This window comes from Dromiciops gliroides, chromosome 5 (assembly GCF_019393635.1).
Source record: "Dromiciops gliroides isolate mDroGli1 chromosome 5, mDroGli1.pri, whole genome shotgun sequence".
NCBI lineage: Eukaryota > Metazoa > Chordata > Mammalia > Microbiotheria > Microbiotheriidae > Dromiciops > Dromiciops gliroides.
In genome coordinates, this window is record NC_057865.1 from 210,785,484 (window position 1) to 210,806,505 (window position 21,022).

The following is a 21,022-nucleotide window of genomic DNA, read 5'->3' on the forward strand; positions in this document are numbered from 1 at the left end:
ATAATTCTTGAATTTGGCTACAATATTCCTTGGAGTTTTCCTTTTGGGGTCTCTTTCAAGAGGTGATCAATGACTATTTTATCTGCTGATTCTATGTCAGGACAGTTCTCCTTAATAATTTCCTGGAATATGGTGTCTAGATTATTTTTCTGATCATGGCTTTGTTAGATTTAAAATTGACAATAAGAGAATTAAACTCGCCTTTAATTTTTCCTTTATATATCTCCCAGACCAGTAAGGGAAAGAAGCCTCTGAGCTTTAATTAGAGAGGGATTAATTAGCTTTTATTGTTTAGACAACAAACAGGTGATACTGATTAGGGAAATAGGAAAGTAGAAATACAAATGAATAATCTTAGATCTAAGCTTAGTCTATATTCTCTTATAAAACTCACCGAATCCCAAAACTGCCTCTCAGGCTGAGAACCAGAGTCAAACTCTTGCTGCCACCGAGAACCAGAGCCAATCACCCAAATGCACCGTCACCGCTAGTGAGAGTGAGACAGAGAGAGACCACTTCCATTCTACTACCCAGCTTTATTGTTTGATTCCCGGAAGTCTCGGAAGTATCTTGTGCTTGGCCATGCTCTCCTGGGCAGCAGCAGGCACACTGCTGTTCGTCACAGTCTCCTCCCCGAAAGGGCGGTCCTTCAAAAACTGTTTCAGTAGTATGTGTTCAACTCTTAAATTTCAGCTAAAACTTCCATTTTTTACCACAGCTTTCAGGCAGTCCAAGGCTTCTCAAATTGTCTCTCCTGGATCTGTTTTCCAGGTCAATTGTCTTTCCAATGAGGTATTTCACATTTTCTTCTATTTTTTCATTCTTTTGATTCTGCTTGACTGATTCCTGGTGTCTCATGGATTCCATATCTTCCAACTGTCCAATTTTAATTTTTAAGGCATTGTTTTCTTCAATGAGATTATGCACCTTTTTTTTTCCATTTGGCCAAATGAATTTTTTAAGGAATTGTTTTCTTCAATGAGATTGTGCACCTTTTTTTTACATTTGGCCAAATGAATTTTTTAAGGCATTGTTTTCTTCAGTGAGATTATGCACTGGTTTTTACATTTGGCCAGATGAATTTTTTAAGGAATTGCTTCCTTCAGTCAATCTTTGTGCTTCCTTTTCTAAGCTGCTGATTCTTTTTTCATAGTTTTCTTGTTTTGCTTTCATTTCTCTCCCCATTTTTGCTTCTACCTTTCTCAGTTGATTTTTTTTTTTTTTGCAGGGCAATGAGGGTTAAGTGACTTGCCCAGGGTCACACAGCTAGTAAGCGTCAAGTGTCTGAGGCCATATTTGAACTCAGGTCCTCCTGACTCCAGGAATGGTGCTCTATCCACTGTGCCACCTAGCTTCCCCTCAATTGATTTTCAAAATCCTTTTTGAGCTCTTCCAGGAAGACTTTTTGTTCTTGAGACCAATTCACCTTCCCTCTTGAGGCTTCACATGTAGGCAATTTGAGAGAATTGTCATCTGAGTTTGTGTTTGCCTCTTCCCTATTGATACAGAAGCTCTCAATGGAGAGGGCTCTTTTTTGCTTCTTACTCATTATTGCAGCTTATTTATTTTTTAAGTTGAGGTCTGCTCTGGGGTCACCAGGGTCCCTGTTTTGAGCTTCTTGTGCTGGGGTATAGCTGCTGTGTCACTGGCTTTTTACACTGAGGCATTTATGGTGTGTGGAGTTCCCCCACCCTGCACTTCCTGTCTGAGTGTGCTGGGATCAGTGGGCCTAGTTGTGCCTATCCTGTTCGTGGCCCTCCAGCTGGCAATCTGCCCTCTCGGCTGGTGCAGGTGGGTTTTTCCACTGTCCTGCTGCGCCACCAGATTTTTGAGCCAGGATCCAGGGACCTTAGTTGCTTGCTGTGGCCCACAGCTTTCCTGCTGACTTGCCCTGACTCCCTCGGAGGTGCGCTGCCACTCTGCGCTGCACCTCCCTTTTGCCTGAGTCAGACTGACTTTCCTGAAGTCTTCTATATTATCTCTGGTTAGAAGACTGTGTCTCTCTGTCTCTTTGCAGGTTCTGTAGTTTCAGAATCCGTCCAGAGGCTTGATTTAATGTTCTTTTTGAGGGAACAGAAGGAGACCTCAAGCAGCTTGCTGATTCCTCTCCACCATCTTGGCTCCGCCCCTAACCATAACTTCTTCTTTTTTTTTTTTTGTGAGGCAATGGGGGTTAAGTGACTTGCCCAGGGTCACACAGCTAGTAAGTATCAAGTGTCTGAGACAGGATTTGAACTCAGGTACTCCTGACTCCAGGGCCGATGCTCTATCTACTGTGCCACCTAGCTGCCCCTAACCATAACTTCTTAACTTTCTCTCCAATGTAAAAATACAAGTCTTAGGAAAGGGTGTTATAGCTCATTCTCTACAGTCGAGAAGACTTTATCAATTCTCTATTCACCATGACTCAATACTCTTACAATAGGGAATATGTATGAATTGTTTAAAAGGGTTAGTTTGTTGGTTAGACTAAGGCTGAAAATATAGCAAGTGAAAAGAGTTCCAGTAGTATGAGGAAATGGCTTGTCTAGTCCTCAGGTGTGGAATATAAAATCTGTCACTCAAAATGTTTTTAGTTTGGTAGGAACTGCCAGGGTGCAACTGACAAAGCCTTCAAGAACCCAATTACTTCCATGCCATTATGAGGCATTAGGATTTTAACTCAAATAAGAGTATGAAAGGACTTTTGAATATTGTCATAAATTCATTACAAGACATTATTTATAGAAATATAGATTTATATCTAGTATTGATAGCTTTCTCTCTTTCTTTGACCCAATTTATTTGATTTATAATCATAAAATTTCTGATGATTTCCCAAATCACTGGAAATTTCTTAGCCATTTAATACAAAATTCAGCTTGCTTATTTGCCTATACTTTGGTCATTGTTGCTAAAAGGCCTTGTGGTGTCTTGAAAATGTCTTTGTGAGACAGTAACTAAATTGTGTTTCTATATGCACAATCTGGCCTCGTGGGGACGAATAGCAGTTTTGCTCTGTGTCCCAAATGTGTATATAGGGAACAAACATTTATATATTGCCTTCTATATGCAAGGTACTATACTAAGAGCATTTTAAAATAAATATTATATCCTTTGATCCTCACAATAACCCTTTAAGGTAGATGTTATTATTATTCCAATTTTACAGCATAGGAAATTGAGACACACGGAGGTTAAATGATTTGCTCAGGGTCATACCAATAGTAAGTGCCTGAAGCTGGACTTGCTTTCAGGTTTTCCTGACTCCAGGCCCAGTATTTCATCCATTTTATTTTTTGTTTTCTCTCTGGTGTTTTTGAATTTGCACCTCAAAAATAGTGTAGCAGTAGCTTCTTGTTCCTTAGGAAAAACACAGCAGTAAAAAATCTGCATCATCTGAGAAGTATACAAGTGGGAAAACAGTTCATGACTTATTCACCTGCTCCTTTATGCTGTGAAAATTAATTTTGATTTGGGGACCCTGCCTTTGGGCTGAGATTAAAAAGCCTTAGGCCCTTGGGGGTTTTTTCTGTGTAAGAGGGGCTGGTGCCCCTCCCCTTCTGCTTCAGCTGAGCCAAAAAGCCCCGTGGTCTTTACAGAATGCCAGGACAGGCAGCTGGGGGAAAAAAGCCCCAGCTCCCTATGCCCTGAGGGGAGCTGCCCAGGAGATCCCAGGCTTGTCCTGCCAGGCTCTGGCGCAGCCTGTGCGGAGGTCCCAGGCACGCAGCAGGAGGCACAGACCCCTTGAGCCCTGCTGGGTGCAACCCTAGTGTGGCCAGCGGATTAGCTTGGCATGTGCAGGGGTGCAGGGAGCCCGAGGTTGTAGGGGAGAGAAGGAAGATATATACTGGGGGGGCAGTCAGCACAGAGGAGGTTGGAGAAGACAGACAGAAGCGGGGCTGCTACAAGGATGCTAGGGAGACTGAGGCTATGTAAAGAGAGGGGCTGACAGAGATGGAGAAAAAGCTAAGATCAAGGAAGAAGGACGCCAGGGGACTAGGAGAACACAAGGAGGTCTGTGAGAGAGAGACACAGGGGTTCAGCACAGCAGTACAGAGAGGAAAGTTAGATGGTAAGGGGGGGTCGACAAAGTGAAAGGGGCTTGGAGTTAGAAGAAAGGGCTGAGCAGTGAAAGTGCAGGGAAGCTGGAGTGAAGGAGAAAAAGAGTGAAAGTTGGAGAAAACTGGAGGCTAAGGGATCCAAGCAGCATACCCTCAGGCAAGAGGCAGTAACAGCCCTTATTATATTAAAAGCAGCCAGGTTGTATAATTTGCATTTCTTAACTCTCATCATTTACATTGATTTTTATAAATAAATTCTGCTTTGATTATTTAATTAAGAGGCTTCTTAATCGTTTGCTTATCAATTTGGGAGCAGAGCAGAGTGGAGAATTTTAAAAGGCCCTACCAGATTGTCTTAGTAAATTAATAGCAGTCAGATAGCCAGCCGGTCAGATTAGTCCCCAGATTAGACCCTGCAATCAGATTAGGCCCTCTAGCCAAATTAGGCCCCAGTAAATTAAAATGTTCTTACAATGCCATACCACTAAAAGCTCCAGTCTTATAAGCAATAATTCTGTGCTTTCCATGCTTACCCCACAATTGAAACACAGGAAAAAATGATATCTCCTTATCCAGACTAAGCAGATGTTATTAAGTTATTTTTACCCTAATTAATTGAACAGTGTGTGGTCTTAAGTGACAATCTCCTTCTTGTTTAAAAGCTTTTCTGGTATTGTTTGGTAGTAAGAATTCCATACTCTATTTGTTTCTAATACAGTTTCAATGTGTGTGTGTGTGTGTGTGTGTTTTCCAGGCTAAATGTATATTTGGCTGGCATGGACCCATTTTATTTCCACGCAGTAAATATCATTTTACACTGCTTGGTGACTCTGGTGCTGATGTACACATGTGAAAAAGTTGTCTTCAAGGACCATCAACTTGCTTTTGTTACAGCATTGATTTTTGCTGTGCATCCCATTCACACAGAGGCAGTAAGTAGCATCAACACTGGAAAATAATGGGCAGAAAAAGTGAAAGCTAAATGGATATTTCCCCCTCTAGTACAAAATCACTTGAACTGAAGGTGATGTGAGAAGAAAAAATTGTGTTGCATTAAGGTATTTTCTTTATAAAATATAACATTTATTTAGCAACTTGTCTATGCTCAAAACCACCCTAGTGCTTCTACTTTTTCAAATTAAATTAGCCAGGGGCAGCTAGGTGGCACCAGTGGGTAGAGCACCAGGCCTGGAGCCAGGAGGATCTGAGTTCAAATCCAGCCTCAGACACTTACTAGCTGTGTGACCCTGGGCAAGTCACTTACCTCCAATTGCCTTGCCAAACAAACAAACAAACAAATAAAGTATCTAGTCATTAGAAGTAGAAATAAAGCAGCATATTTGAAGAACCCATGAGCCTCATCTGTGTAAGAAGACAGCTGCATTAACAATGCTTGCTGTACTGAGTTACATTAGACACTACATACAGTTGGTTAGTGATGAGATTTAAGTGTGACTATATCTGTATTGATATACTAATCTGGGCAGTGTGGTATCACAAAAATCACTTTGAATTTGGAATCAGAACTGATTTTGAGTCCAGTCTTCATAATTTATTGGTACCTACTTCTCTGACCCTGTTTCCTTGTCTGTGAAATGAGGTAATAATGAAGTACTACTTAAACTATAATGAGGAAATTGGCTAATCTACAGGAAAGAGCACAGGATTTAGCATCTTTACATGGGCTACCTGTCTCATCCTCAGGCAGATTACTTAATATTCTATTGTTGTTCAGTTGTGTCCAATTTTTAATGACTCCATTGGGGGTTTTCTTGGGAAAGACACTAGAGTGGTTTGTCATTTCCTTCTCCAGATGAAGAAATCGAGGCAAATGGGGTAAGTAACTTGTCCAAGGTCACACAGGTAGTAAACGTCTGAGATCAGATTTAAACTCTGGAATTCTATCCACTGTGCTACCTAGCTGCCCCATATTTCTGTACATTTTTCTGTGCATTAGTACAATTAGGGGCTTGCACTAGAACCTAGTCCCTGGATGATTGTTAATCATGCTATGATTTTAAGTATCATATAAATGTGAGACACGGGTGGGCATGGCTAAAGAAAATCTCACTTCTATTAATACTTGTCCCACTTCCCACATTTAATCTTCGATCTTTTAGCAGAGTTATTATTGTTGACAACTTGGCCTTTCACTCCCAGCCAGGGACAAGTAGGAGTTAGTGCATAATGGTGAGAACAGAATGTTAAATTTTCACTGTGAGCATTTATATAGCAGAGATCTGGGAAACACTACAAGTCAGGGCCTGATTTACTGTTTCGTTGATTGTTTAGACTTAAGAAAGTTATTGATAGAATGTGAATGATGCAGATTAAATTGAAAAGTGTATCAAGGGCACAGTTTTTTCCATTGGAGTACTGGTTGTTAAACACCCCTGCTTTCAGTTCATAACTTTTGCTCACAAAGGGGGCTCCTACTGCTCAGAAATTTATACCAGAACTGTATACCAGAACTGGTTTGTCTTGCAACTACTGTTTTCCAGTAGAAGATAACTATGCCATGTTGTGCAAAGCTGTACTTCAGTGTCCCTTGAAAGCCTTGCTTTAGTTTCCCTTACAATGGTTCCATTTCAGTTTGAGAATCTTAACTCTTGCTATACATGTCCAGTTGAATTGTGCTGAACATCACTTCAATTTTACTAGACTAGCTTTATTTCTGGAGTTCATTGTGGCTGACCATATCTGGCCTTTCCTTTTTTTGGGGGGGGGGCGGGCAATGAGGGTTAAGTGACTTGCCCAGGGTCACACAGCTAGTAAGTGTCAAGTGTCTGAGGCCTGATTTGAATTCAGGTCTTTCTGAATCCTGGGAAAGTGCTTTATCCACTGTGCCACCTAGCTGCCCCTGGCCTTTCCTTTCATGATCACTAGGGCTTGGAGATTATGCAACTGATGTAATTGCTCGAGGATTTAGGTTGTGCAGTCTAGAGCAGATGTAGGCCATTAAAGCCTATTGGACAAAGCCAGTGGCTTCAGAGGCCTCTGATTTGACTGGGTCTTACTGCCACATGTATTCTGTACTCACTATGCCATGCTCCCAGAGATCATACTGTTCTTTTAGATTTAGATAAAATTATCACCTTATCTTGTATTTTCATTACGTTTTAGTTAGGAAGTACTATACTGAAATATTTCAGGAAGACAATTTCAAACTGATGTAAGCCAAGATTCCATTATACATTATCAGTCAAGATTGTTTGGATTGGCGGGGCAGCTGGGTGGCACAGTGGATAAAGCACTGACCCTGGATTCAGGAGGACCTGAGTTCAAATCTGACCTCAGACACTTGACACTAGCTGTGTGACTCTGGGCAAGTCACTTAACCCTCATTGCCCTGCCAAAAAAAAAAAAAAAAAGAAAAAGAAAAGATTGTTTGGATTGGCCAATGCTATAATAAGATCTATAATGAAGGTTAGAATTTGGGCCCTTCTTTATCCCTTAGTAGACTCATAGTTAAGTATGTGGTTATTGGAGAGTTTTTTAGACAGATCTGGTACAAGGAGAAAGAAATTGGCCCTATGATTTCATTAGTATAGGGAGTTCTTTCATGAGAAAACACCTCCTATCAATACCCCTTCTTTTCAAATTATAGTCTTATAGAGTTACCTAGAATATCTGATTTTCCTAGGGTCACAGAACCAGGATTGTCAGAGGCTGGACTTGAACCCAGGTCTTCTTGAGTCTTAGTTCAAGTCTTTGTCCACTATATCATGCAACTTCTTAGCATTGAAGGTCAAATTTCATAATTTTATATAGAAAGATTTGTTATCTGTTCAAATATACTCCCACTCCCTGATAGTAATCTCTCGCTCTTTCTCTTTCTCTTTCTCTCTGTCTCTGTCTCTGTCTCTTTCTAGGTGACTGGCATCGTGGGCAGAGCAGATGTATTAGCTTGTTTGCTATTTCTATTGGCCTTTCTCTCCTATAATAGGTGAGTATCATATTTGTTCTTCCTTCTGATCCATTTACTCCCTTTGAGAACCCTTCAGTGTTTGCAATCAGCTTGAATCATGCAATCAGAAATAGAATAAGATTTTCTCTTTACTCAATGCCTTACCACTTAAAACTGTACTCATTCTTTGAAATGAGCTGTAGAGTTCAAAATGGACCTTTCCCCCCAAATTGTTAGGAAATTAAACTCTTCTTACCTTTTCTTTGTAATTTTTGACTAAGTCCAGTTTCCCCCAAACACCCCCGAACAAACAAAATGCTAAACCTATGTCCAGTTCTTTCACCTCTTCATTGATCTTTGCTGTATTTAATATTAACTATGTCAGTCTTCACTTTTCCACCTTTCTCAGTCTCTCAACCATACTTTGCAATTTAGTTCAAAGTTTAAGAGAAATGGATGGATGGAAGAGGATGGATTTGAAGTAGGGGTTCTCAATTTTTGTTTTGTTTTGTTTTGTTTTTTTGGTGAGGCAATTGGGGTTAAGTGACTTGCCCAGGGTTGCACAGCTAGTAAGTGTCAAGGGTCTGAGGCCGGATTTGAGCTCAGGTCTTCCTGAATCCAGGGCTGGTGCTCTATCTACTGTGCCACGTAGCTGCCCCAGGTGTTCTCAATTAAAAAATTCCTTAATCTTATATGTTGTGAATATATTTCGCAAGGAGAAAGAAAGGATGGATGGGGAGGATTTCTTTGTTATTGGGAAGTAGAGAGTAGTAGTAATGTCCCTGTATATATATATATATATATATATATATATATATATATTTTTTTTAGTGAGGCAATTGGGGTCAAGTGACTTGCCCAGGGTCACACAGCTAGTAAGTATTAAGTGTCTGAGGCTAGATCCGAACCCAGGTCCTTCTGACTCCAAGGCCGGTGCTTTATCCACTGCGCCACCTAGCTGCTCCAACGTCCCTATATTTTTATCCATTCTGAAAAAAAAACTGGGTTTCATCTTGCTATTGCTTTCTTGGTGTAGGTAGAGGGAAGGAGGAAAAGTCAATGGGAAATATTGTTTTCCCTAATAGATTATATAATTTCTTTGGGGAGGGTTAACTTCTTGAGGGATTGTTTAATTTTTGTCTTTATTTCCCCAGTGTGTAGCACAATGCCTCACACATTTTAAGTGCTTAATTAATGCTTTTTGATTGATTGATTATAGATCAGAAAGAGTTAGGAAGAGAAAATGGCAATATTAATGCTCATTTACCCATCTGTAGTGTCTGTTCAAGATATGAATTGAAGTTCTAACTTGACTGGCTGCATGTCTGGGCAGTAACATTTTTGATCTCCTTGGTTTTTATCATGTGGATTGCTAATCTGATTCCTTGAATTATGAATCTCAGGAAGGAGCTTCTCCTCCCTGCATTTTTCCAGGGCTTAAAGCAATATCTGGTGCATTTCATCACCTATAAGGAAGTCTTCTTTCACTTGTACTTGAGTGACCCATGATGAATTCAGAGGATTTGGAGTCAGTTTGGATCCTGCTCCTTACTGCACATGTGGTGTGGGGCAAACCACTTTTGCTACTTTGGGCCTTTCTGTCCTTTTCTGTAAAATGAAGGGGTTGGATTTGATGACCTTTAGTGACAGTGGATGGGTATGGCTCATCAACACGTGGGGCCAGTTCACTTTGTGTAGGCCGAAGAACATTTGCCCTGCTAGAGTTATCATTAGAAAGAGATTTGTTAGGGGTACTTAGTAATGTTCCTCTGCCAGAGAACTGACTTTCCAACGTGTTTGCAGGAGCATGGATCTATTTTACATTGGGGAGTGTTTTCCTCCTACAACTTCTCCATTTTTTCTGCTGCTCAGTTTATTTCTGGGGACCTGTGCAATGTTGGTGAAAGAGACTGGAATTACCGTGTTTGGAGTGTGCCTAGTCTATGATCTTTTTTCCCTCCCTCACAACAGAGGTAAATGGTAAGTTGTTTTGAAGGTTTTCTTCTGTATCGTCAGACAAGTCAAAAGCAGAATTGTCTGGGACTTTATTAGCATTGAATGTTCAAAATGTTTGGGTTTTTTTGTGTTGGTTAAAAAATTTTTTTTTTTTTTAAATTTTTTGGTGAGGCAATTGGGGTTAAGTGACTTGCCCAGGGTCATACAGCTAGTGTTAAGTGTCTGAGACCGGATTTGAACTCAGGTCCTCCTGACTACAGGGCCAGTGCTCTATCCACTATGCCACCTAGCTGCCCCCTATGCCACCTACCTGCCCATAAAATGTTTTTTAAAAAAACTTTAGCACAGTAAAACCAAAAAGACCTATAAAAATAATTATAACACAATGTATTTCTGTCTTTGTTTAAACATTGGCACCAAATCTGCTGTACTATATTAAGATTTCTGGGGGCAGCTAGGTGGTGCAGTGGATAGAGCACCGGCCCTGGATTCAGGAGGACCTGAGTTCAAATCCTGCCTCAGACCCTTGACACTTACTAGCTGTGTGACCCTGGGCATGTCACTTAATCCCCATTGCCTCACCAAAAAAAAAAAAATTATAATAATATTTCTGAAAAGTATTAGGTGATGGAAGCTCGACTATTCCACACCCCGCCCCAAACCCCGTTTTCTTATATTGACCTTACACCCTTTTAATGAAGCTGACTAAAAATGGTGATGGCTAGAGTTTTCCATTATGAATGGATATAGCTTTTGTGGGCCTGCTTTTTCTTTGTTAGAAATAGGTAGGAGTGTCCAAACTTGTCTTTTCCTCTTAGCTCATCTATCTTGCAGCAAGAAACTACTGCTGCATGGTAGTTTCTAAGTATTTGTCAGAAGTATGGTTTGAGTATGATAAGATGGAAGGCATTCCAACTGAACTGGAAAAGCACCAAGATAATTAAGGGAAGAGAAAGGAAGTGGGAAGGCACAGTAAGAAAAGTACATTTGTTTAAAAATAATCTTGCTATTATAGCTGTAGTTAACATTTATATAGAGCTTTCCTAGTAACAACATATGAGGTCATTAGTACAAATACTGGTTTCCCCATTTGGCAGATAAGGATACTGAGCCCTAGAGAGATTAAGTGATGAGGATAGAGAGGCAGCTTGTATGTATCCTTACTAGGATTTAAACCTAGGTCCAATGCTCATTTCAACATTTTCTTATGTTTCTCATAAGATCATGTTGGATTTTTAGTTGTGGGAACATTTTTGTTCAGTTTCTGAAGTAAAGGAGTAGCTAGGTGGTCCAGTCAATAGAACGCTATGCCTGGAATCAGGAAGATCTGAATTCAAAACTGGCCTCAGATACTTACTAGCTGTGTGACCCTGAGCAAGTCATTTAACCCTGTGTGCCTCAGTTTTCTCATCTGTAAAATGAGCTGAACAAGGAAATGGCAAACCACTCTAGTATCTTTGCCCAAAAACCCCCCAAATAGGGTTACTACTGAAACAACCAAAGGACAACAAAAATCTGAAGCAAAATCTGGCTATCTTTCTTGGAGGAACCAATGAGTAAAATGATTGCCAGTGAATTAGTTCAGAGGTCAGTAATCAGCCTTATCTCAAGTATCATTGATAAATCTCAGCCATTAGGGTTGAAACAAGGGAAACAAATGAAGTAGAGGAATGAATGGAAGTAGGCATGGGTGGGTGGAGTAAAGAGTCCAGAACTCCTGACTTAGGTGCCATTTATTTATTCACTATAAATGACTTGATTCTTTCATTTAGGCAGATTACTGCTATGAATAAAAACATATTTTGAAATAGTCTAGCAAGTAAAGGGAAAATTCATTATTAAATAAGGTCACATTTTATGCGTGATTGGTATGATTTTTTTTATGCATCATCTTTTGTGAAGACAAATGTATGTTAGAACCAACTCCAACAAATTGGTTTAAAAAATTTTTTTTCCATTTTTTGCTTTCTAATATCTTGTTTATTTTCAATTTTATGTGTAATTAGGAGCAATCAAGAAGTGCAACAGTGGATTTCTCAACAGCCTGTAGCCTCTGAACTTGCCTTGACACCCTCCTCTCACAAGGAAAATACAAAGTCCCCCAAAGGAACATGCCCTTCCCTATTGCCTACTGAGCAGAGGAATGTAAGATTCCCTGTGTGCAGACCAGCACTGTGGACCACTCTAAGGTATCATTCTATAAGCTTGCTGTCAGATGCATTTTCAACGTTCAGTAACAAAAAGAATTTTTATAATGCTGTCATTGGTTGCTCTGTGATGATTAGGGATGAAGAATTTGGATTGTTTTGCGGCTTTTACTTTTGGTTATGTTTGATTTTAGAAGGGAGTATGCTATAGTAGAAAGGGTACTAGAGTTAGAGTCAGAGGACCTGGGTTCAAATCTTGACTCTACCAATTATTAGCCAAGTGATGTTGGGCAAATTATTTTTTCCTTGCTGGTCTTCAACCTCCTCAATTGTAAAACGAAAAGGATGGACTAGATGACCTTCTAGTTGTAAATCTATGATTGTCACAGCAGAGTGGAGGAGTAATGGCCCTTCACTAGTGAATCAGTGGAAAGCTCTTATATTTGATGTGATTTGGAATGGGAAAAGGAAGGCATGGGAATGTACCTTCTCAGTTAAGAAGAATTAGTGCTTTATATGTAACGTATGTCCTCATGTAAAGTTGCTATTTGTAATGTGGCTAAAATTCTAGCTAGTCTGTTTAAAAAAATCTAATGAATAGTTGCCAATAAATTAGAAGCTTTAGCAAGAGTTTAGACTTTTAAGCATTTATTAAGGAGCATAAGAATTTGGTGGAGAGAGAAAGAGGCCTAGATTAAGCTATCTATCTCAGGGAGCCTGCTTCTCCTTCTCCACTCCCACCTGAGGTCCTGGCAAAAAAAAAAAGTGAGCTTCTCCCCTTCTTCGCCCCACAAGCCTCCTGTGAAACCAGGAACATCCCATCCACACGCACACACAGCTCCAAGCTAATTGGCTGGTAGCTTTGATCGACAGTACCTACGAGCAAACATCACTTTCTGACACCAAGAAACTGACCTTCCAAGCCACATGGATGCCTTCTCCTCATGGTGGAGCTTTCCTATAGTAACTCTCCTGGCGTCACTCCAACTGTCATAGTAGCGGACTTGAGAGGGGTTTTCCTGTCAGTCCTGTGGGCCTTTCTGGTCAGCGCAGGCTGCACAGCTGTCTCCTATTGAAGCTATGGACCCCAGGTGGTGAGTTAATAAAATGAGTCCGGCTCTTTGAATTAGCTGAACTGGAAGTGAGTTTGGGAATTGTATAGGCCTTTGCTAGAGTTAGGGAGATTATCCATTTTTCTTTTTCTCTATTCCCTTGTCCTTGACTTTATTAATTTCACCTTTTCTGTGTATTTTATTCCCATTAATAAAACCTGATCTGTTTGTGGAAAAGAGACTATTAATCTCCTTTCTTATTGCCCTGGGAGAAATAACTAAAAACGGCAGTTTGGAGGGGAGGAAGCTTTGGACCTAGAAGTCCCTCATTATTTTCTGAACCCCAATATTACGACGAGCTGCCCAATTAACTCTCCCCATATTAAATTTGGCCCCTACACTCATGTTTCAAATTCTCCATTTCCCTTGTTGCCAACCCCGCCCCTCCCCCCCTGCCCCCAAGAAGGCAAAGAGTTTGATAAATATATGTGAAGTGATACAAAACATATTTCAGTATTAGTTATATTGCAAAAGAAAGCACATAAAACCCCCAAGAAAGATAAAAAAGATTTTAAAATGTGCTTTTAATCTGCATTTAGAGTTCGACTATTCTCTCTCTGGAATTGTCTTGGATTATTTTCTTGATCAGAATAGCAAAGTGTTTCATGGTTGATCATTCTTTTTTTTTTTTTTTTGTGGGGCAATGGGGGTTAAGTGACTTGCCCCGGGTCACACAGCTAGTAAGTGTGAAATGTCTGAGGCTGGATTTGAACTCAGGTACTCCTGAATCCAGGGCCAGTGCTTTATCCACTGTGCCACCTAGCTGCCCCCTTGGCTGATTATTCTTACAATATTGCTGTTACTGTTTACAATGGTATCCTGGTTTTGCTCACTTCACTTTGCATCAATCAACCTGCTCACAGTAATATTCCATCACAATCATATACCACAACTTATTTAGCCATTCCCCAGTTGGTGGTGTGAGGATTTAAAAGGTTCAAGAGACATAATTTCTGGGTAATTTAATTTTATTAATAAGACCAGAAAGGTTATTCATATAGATCATTTGGTCATCTCTCTTAAACCAATACTCTTCTAAACAGTAGGTAGTTAATGGAGCTGAGACTAGACCACCATTAGCTATACTAGACCTCTTCCAACCTTGGGCTATCTAGACAAAAGGATTTGTCTCCACAGAAGCTTGAGTTGAACACAATGGGCTTCCCCACCTTAGATTAAATTCCTTGCAAAGTTGGGTGGGGTCTGACCAATGCAATCTTATTATCAGTGATTTGAGGTTCAAGAAAAACTGGACTAAGTCAGGACTTTGGAAGAAGGGGAGAATTCTGAATCTCCTCCCCAAAATCATTTCTTACAGTGGGCATTCCCTCAATATCTGGTTCTTTACCACTAGAAAGAGCTTATATAACCTTTTAAGAACATGTATGTTTTTTTTTCCTTTTCCCCAGGTCACCTTGGGAAACAGACCTAATAGTGGTATTTTTGACTCAAAGGGTATACAGTTTTATTACTCTTTGGGCATAATTCCAAATTGCTCCCCCAAATAGTTGAATCAGTTTGCAGTTCTACCAATTGTGCAAGTGTCTCAGTTATTCCATTTCCCTTTCAACATTTTAGTCAATCTAATAGTTGTGAGATGGTATTGCAAAGTTGTTTTAATTTGTGTTTAATCAATAATGATTTAGATAATTTTTATATGGCTGTGTATAGCTTTGATTTTTCTCCCCCCAAAACTACCTGTTCATATACTTAGACCATTTGTCAATTGAAAAATGACTCATTCTTATAAATTCAACAGAGTTCTCTATATATTTGAGATATTAAGCTTTTATCCAAAGAACTGTCTATAAAATCCCCCCCAGCCCTCCTCCCCAATGTTCTGCTTTTGATGTAGGAGGCAAAAAGGGGTTAATAGAAAAGCCCAAGATCTAAGCTCTAATACAGATATTAGCTCTAAAAGGGAGTTAGATCCCAGTTAATGGATAACTTATGTTAGGTTCTTGTACCCATAGTGATCAACATCAATAACGGACCAGAGCAGGTCAGGTCAAAATAATGTAAGGGGCTAAAATTCTAACTATACTGTCTAAAATATCTAATGAATGGTCACCAATAAATTATAAGCTTTAGCAATAGTTAGACTTTTAAGCATTTATTAAGAATTTGGTAAAGGGAGAGAGAAAGGCTTGATTCATCTATCTATTAAAGGGAGAGAGCATTCCTAGCTCCGCTCTCCACCAGAGTCCACACCAAAGAGAGAGAGTCAGAGTGCCAGGCTCCCTCTTCTTCCCCCCACAAACAAATGTCACTTCCTGACACCAAAGAAAAGACGCATGGTCTTGCCCTCAGAGACCTTCACCTCATGGCGGAGCTTTTCTACAGTAAGTCTCCAGCAGGTGGTGTCATTCCAATCGTTACAATAACAACAAAGGAAAAAGACAACCTATAGAAATTCTAATGAAAAATGATTTTATTTTGAAACTAGCCATGAGAATCAGAAAGAGACATGTGCAGAAATGCCAAATTTGTCCCTAGATTCACCATATGACATGTAAACCCCCCAAAACACACCTCCATTGAAAAAGATATCCGCCTCGGGGGTTGGCATAGGACCCCAGGAACTCCAAATTAGGATAAGCCCTCCCTTGAAACACCCCTAGGTGGAGAATATTACAATGAAAAGAACAGACCCTCCCCTGTACCTCCACAAGGTGGAGATTATTATAATAAGACTGATAATCAATTTATCTATACTATAAATATAACTGGTTTTTCTTTCACTATTTGAGAGATACCTTTCCACTATTCTGATTCTCTCCCTGTGATCACTCACAGTATTGCAATAAAACTTGGGAAATTGAGTCACTGAGTCTTGTAATTCTTTTGGGACAATCAATTTGACCCACATCACTTTGTTTCTAATTTTGGCTACATTGGTTTTATTTGTACAAAAATGTTTTAGTTTAATGTAATCAAAAGTGATGTAGGGGGGCAGCTAGGTGGTGCAGTGAATAGAGCACTGGCCCTGGAATCAGGAGTACCTGAGTTCAAATCCGGCCTCAGACACTTAACACTTAACTAGCTGTGTGACCCTGGGCAAGTCACTTAACCCCAATTGCCTCACTAAAAAAAAAACAAAAATAAAAACAAACAAACAAACAAAAATAAATTGATGTAGGGATGGATTTAATTGATCAAATTGATTGTGAGGTGTCCCAAAGAATTACAAGACTCAGTGACTCAGTTCCTAAGTTTTATTAAAAGATTGAATGGAGGTGGAGCCAAGATGGCAGAGGAAAGACATTAAATGCACAGGGCTCCTGATACAATCACCCCCAAAATAGCAATAAAATAACCCTCGGGGCAGAAAAACACACAAAAATACTGGCTGAGAGTTTTCTCCAGCTATAGATAGATTTCAGGGGGCCGTGATGGGCCACAAATAAAGCCTAACCCTGCAGTCAGGCCGACATACCAGACATCCACCCCAGGAATTTGCCCCAGTGCCTCTGAATCGGCTGTAGCACAGGCATCTTCTGGAACCGAGTGCGCGGTCGGGCTGAACGGCTGGCCTGGGGGGTAAGTGCAGGGGTACCAGTGGACTGGGAGGAAGGATTCGACTGTCCCACCCCAGCGGGCAACCAGGAAGAAGTCCTGAGTGGCTGAAGGCTCAGGTGGGGGAGGGGAGCAGGGGAGCAGTCTCATTGGAAGCTGAGAACCACACCACAGAAAGCTTTGCTGGTTGGTTTCTTAGTAAATAGGCCTGAGGTTATCTCCGGACCTGAGAACAGGCCAGGTGAGATTAAAACCTGCCCCCCGCCCAACCCCACAGTGGAGAGTTTAAAATCAAATGAAAGCAAGGCCAGGCAGGCTGAGAAGAAGGCCAACCATCACCCGGGCCACGCTGTAGGTTGAACAGTGTGTCCTGGAAGCAGAGCCACACTTTAAGGAGTTAAAAGCCAAGAAATAGTAAGCCAGGATGAGTAGGCAGAGAAAGCAGAAGACCATTGAAAACTTCTTTGGGGGTAAGGTAGACCACAATACAACCTCAGAAGAAGAAGATAATAACAGGGTCAAAGCTCCAACATCCAAAGCTTCCAAGAAAAATATGAACTGGTCTTAGGCCATGGAAGCTCTCAAAAGGGACTTTGAAGAGAAAGTAGGAGAAATAGAAAGAAGATGTAGAGAAAAGGAGGAAAGAATGGAAAGGGAAATGAGAGTGATGCAGGAGAGTCATGAGAAAAAAGTCAACAGTTTGAAAAGCCAAATGGAAAAGGAGATTAAAAAACTGTCTGATGAAAATAACTGCCTAAGAATTAGGATTGAACAAATGGAAGCTAGTGACCTTATTAGAAACCAAGACACAGTAAAGCAAATCCAATTGAATGAAAAAATAGAGGGCAGTGTGAAATATCTCCTTGGAAAAACAACTGACCTATAGAAAATAAATCTAGGAGAGATAATTTGAAAATCATTGGACTACCTGAAAACCATGACCAAAACAAAAGCTTAGACACCATCCTCCAAGAGATTGTGAGGGGAAATTGCCCTGATATTCTAGAAGCAGAAGCTAAAATAGAAATTGAAAGAATCCACCGATTACCTCCTGAAAGAGATCCCAAAAGGAAAACCTCCAGGAATATTATAGCCAAATTCCAGAACTCCCAGGTGAAGGAGAAAATACTGCAAGCAGCTAGAAAAAAGGAATTCAAATACTGTGGAGCTCCAGTAAGGATAAAGCAAGATCTAGCAGCTTCTACATTAAAGGACCAAAGGGCACGGAATATGATATTTCAGAGGGCAAAAGAACTGGGACTTCAGCCAAAAATCACGTACCCAGCAAAACTGAGTATAATCTTTCAGAGGCAAAAATGGGATTTCAATGAGAAAGAGGTCTTTCAAGCATTTGTGATGAAAAGACCTGAACTGAATAGAAAATTTGACTTTCAAATACAAGACCCTGGAGAAGCATAAAAAGGTAAGCAGGAAAAAGACTTCATGAGGGATATTAAAAAATCAAACTGTTAACATTCCTATATGGGAAGATAATACTTTGAAATCATAAGAACTATCTCAATAAGCAATTCACAGAAGACACTGGTCTGAACTGAATATGAAGGGATGACATCTGTAAAGCATTTATGTTTTGTTCTTTGTGGGGCAGAAAGAGTGGGGTATCTTATGTCTGGGGCTGGATTTGGGCTTGGGGCCTCCTGGGTCCAGGGCTGGTGCTTTGTCCACTGTGCCACCTAACTAATCCATGATGACATCATTAAAATAGGGTTGAGGTGTAGGAGAAATAGACTGGGGGAGGGGGAAGGGGAGAGATGGTCTGGGGAGAGGTAGTTCACATGAAGGAAACAAGAAAAAAGCTTATGGAGGAGAGTAGAAGAGGGGGAAGGAGTTGGGGAGTGAGCGAACCTTAATATCATCAGAATTAGCTCAAAGAAGGATTAAAATTCATACTCAAGTAGGTATAGCAATATATTCTTGCCCTGAGGGGTGGGGGGGCAGGAGGGAGAAAAGGGGAGGGGGAAAGAGGGGAAAGAGGAAAGGGCAGATTGGGGGAGAGAGCAGTAAAAAGCAAAACACTTTAAGGAGGATGAAGATGTTCTGCATTACTGCACCAGTATGACATATTGAATTGCTTGATCTCATAGGGAGGATTGAGGAAGGAGGGAGGAAGAACAATTTAGAACAAAGAATTAGCTCGGGGACCCTGATCTCATTGGAGTGGGCTCATGGAAGGGATAGCTTTCCTACCCAATTGGGAGGAGCAATCTATTTAACCCTGCAGGAAAATAGGAGGGGAAGAAGATAAGGAAGGAAGGGTGAATAAAGGGAGTGCAGAGTGAAGGAGAGGATAGTCAGAAGTAAAACACCTCTGAGGAAGAATAGGAAAAAAGAGAGAGTAAATGTCATGGGAAGGGACTGGGATGGAGAGAAATATTTATGATGATTGATTATAATGGCAAAACATATGGTACCTACTTTTCTGGGCTTTTGTGAAGAAAATTCTCTGTCAAGCTTAAGGTACTATATACAGGTTATGATGAACAGGATACTATCAGAAAAACCTGGAAAGACTTACATGAACTGAAGCAGAGTGAAATGTACTGTATGCAAAATAACAGCAATAGTGGGGAATCTCTGCTGGGAAGCATGTGGTTATTTTCAGCAAGGCAATGATCCAATATAACCCTGAAGGACTTATGAAGATTGCAGCCCATCTGCAGAGAAAGAACTGATAGTATCTGAAAACAGATGGAAACACATTAAAATTTTTTTTTCTTTTCCTCTTTGACAATTCCTTAATCTGAAGTTTTGGGTTTTTTTGACTGTTTTCTTTCACAACTAGCTAATATGGGAATTTTTCCATGAATACTCATGTATAACTTATTTTTTTTTTGTTTTGTTTTTTGGGGGTTTTTTGCGGGGCAGTGGGGGTTAAGTGACTTGCCCAGGGTCACACAGCTAGTAAGTGTCAAGTGTCTGAGGCCGGATTTGAACTCAGGTACTCCTGAATCCAGGGCCGGTGCTTTATCCACTGCGCCAACTAGCTGCCCCCGTATAACTTATTTTGAATTGCTTGAGTTCTTGTGGGTGGAGGGTGCGAATGGAGGGGGGGGAAGAGAAGTTGGAACACAAAGTTTTTAAAAAATTGATGTTAAAATTTTGTTTTTACATATATTTTGGAAAATAAAATTCTATTCAAATTGGAAAAAAAAAAGCAAGCCTGAATGGCCATAGGGAGAACACCAAAGGAGAAAGGTTTTTTGGTTAGGGAAATGGGAATGGTTATATTTATAGTGAGAAATGTAGGTTATTTCCTCATTATCCTAATTTCCTCCTTGTGTGAGTTTCATATCATATTTTAGAATTCCTGGGAGGCTAAGATGTCCTCCAAGGTGGGTACCTTTCTCACTAGGGGTGTGTTTTGGGTGTGAACTTAAGGACACATTTTGGTCTTTCTGCACGTGTTCATAAAACATATTTACACTTGTCAGACCCCAAGGGTCTCTCTGTTTAGGATATCTTTACTTTAAGGTATGATTTCTAGGTACAGTTTCTGTTTCCTGTCATCTAGGAATGCCAATTTAAACATTCCAGTTATTAATGGCTATTTAGGCTCTCTGGCTTCTGTTTCCTTAGGTTTCTGTTGATAGTGTTTGTTGGCAAGGACTCAAACCCTCTGGTTATTGTACTATTGATAAGAATTTAGATCTTAGTTTCTCTGTTAACCTTTCTGGCCACCTCCATCAAAAATTATCCTAATTGTTTATTCATAAATTCTTATATCTATAAATCTTATAGATAATATGTTTCATGTTCTTTTAATTTATTTATGATATCACACTTTATGTCTAGGTCATGTATCCATTTTGATCTTATCTTGGTAAATGGTATAAAATATTGGTTTATACCTGGTTTCTGCCAGATTGTTTTCCCAACAATTTTTTTTATCAAGTAGTGAATTGTTATCCTTTAAGCTTAAATCTTTACATTTATACATATACATGGTTACTGTAATCACTTACATCTGTGAATTATATATTTACTGCATTCTGCTGAGCCACCATTCTATTTCTTAGCCAGTACCAGATAGCTTTGATAATTACTGCCTTAAAATATGGATTAAAATGCTAGGCATTCGGGCTAAACATTTTTCATTAATTCTTTTAATATTTGTGAACTTTTGTTCTGCCAAATCAGTTGTATTATTTTTTGTAGCTCAATAAAATAATTTGGGGGGAAATTTAATTGGGATGGCACTAAATAGGTTAAGTTAGGTAGAATTATCATTTTCATTATATTGGCTTGGCCCACCCCCAAACTATTAATATTTTCTCCAGTTGTTTAAATCTGACTTTATTTGTATAAAAAATGTTATATAAA

The 21,022-nt window shown here is 39.9% G+C and overlaps 1 protein-coding gene across 1 annotated transcript in view; it reads left to right on the forward strand.

Moving 5' to 3' along the window:
- The window catches only part of TMTC1 (transmembrane O-mannosyltransferase targeting cadherins 1), a 259,544-nt gene that overhangs the window by 50,206 nt on the left and 188,316 nt on the right, over positions 1–21,022 (forward strand). The window contains 4 exon segments of the mRNA XM_043969354.1: positions 4,798–4,975; positions 7,916–7,989; positions 9,823–9,930; positions 11,913–12,095. Coding sequence (XP_043825289.1) covers positions 4,798–4,975; positions 7,916–7,989; positions 9,823–9,930; positions 11,913–12,095 — 543 coding nt within the window.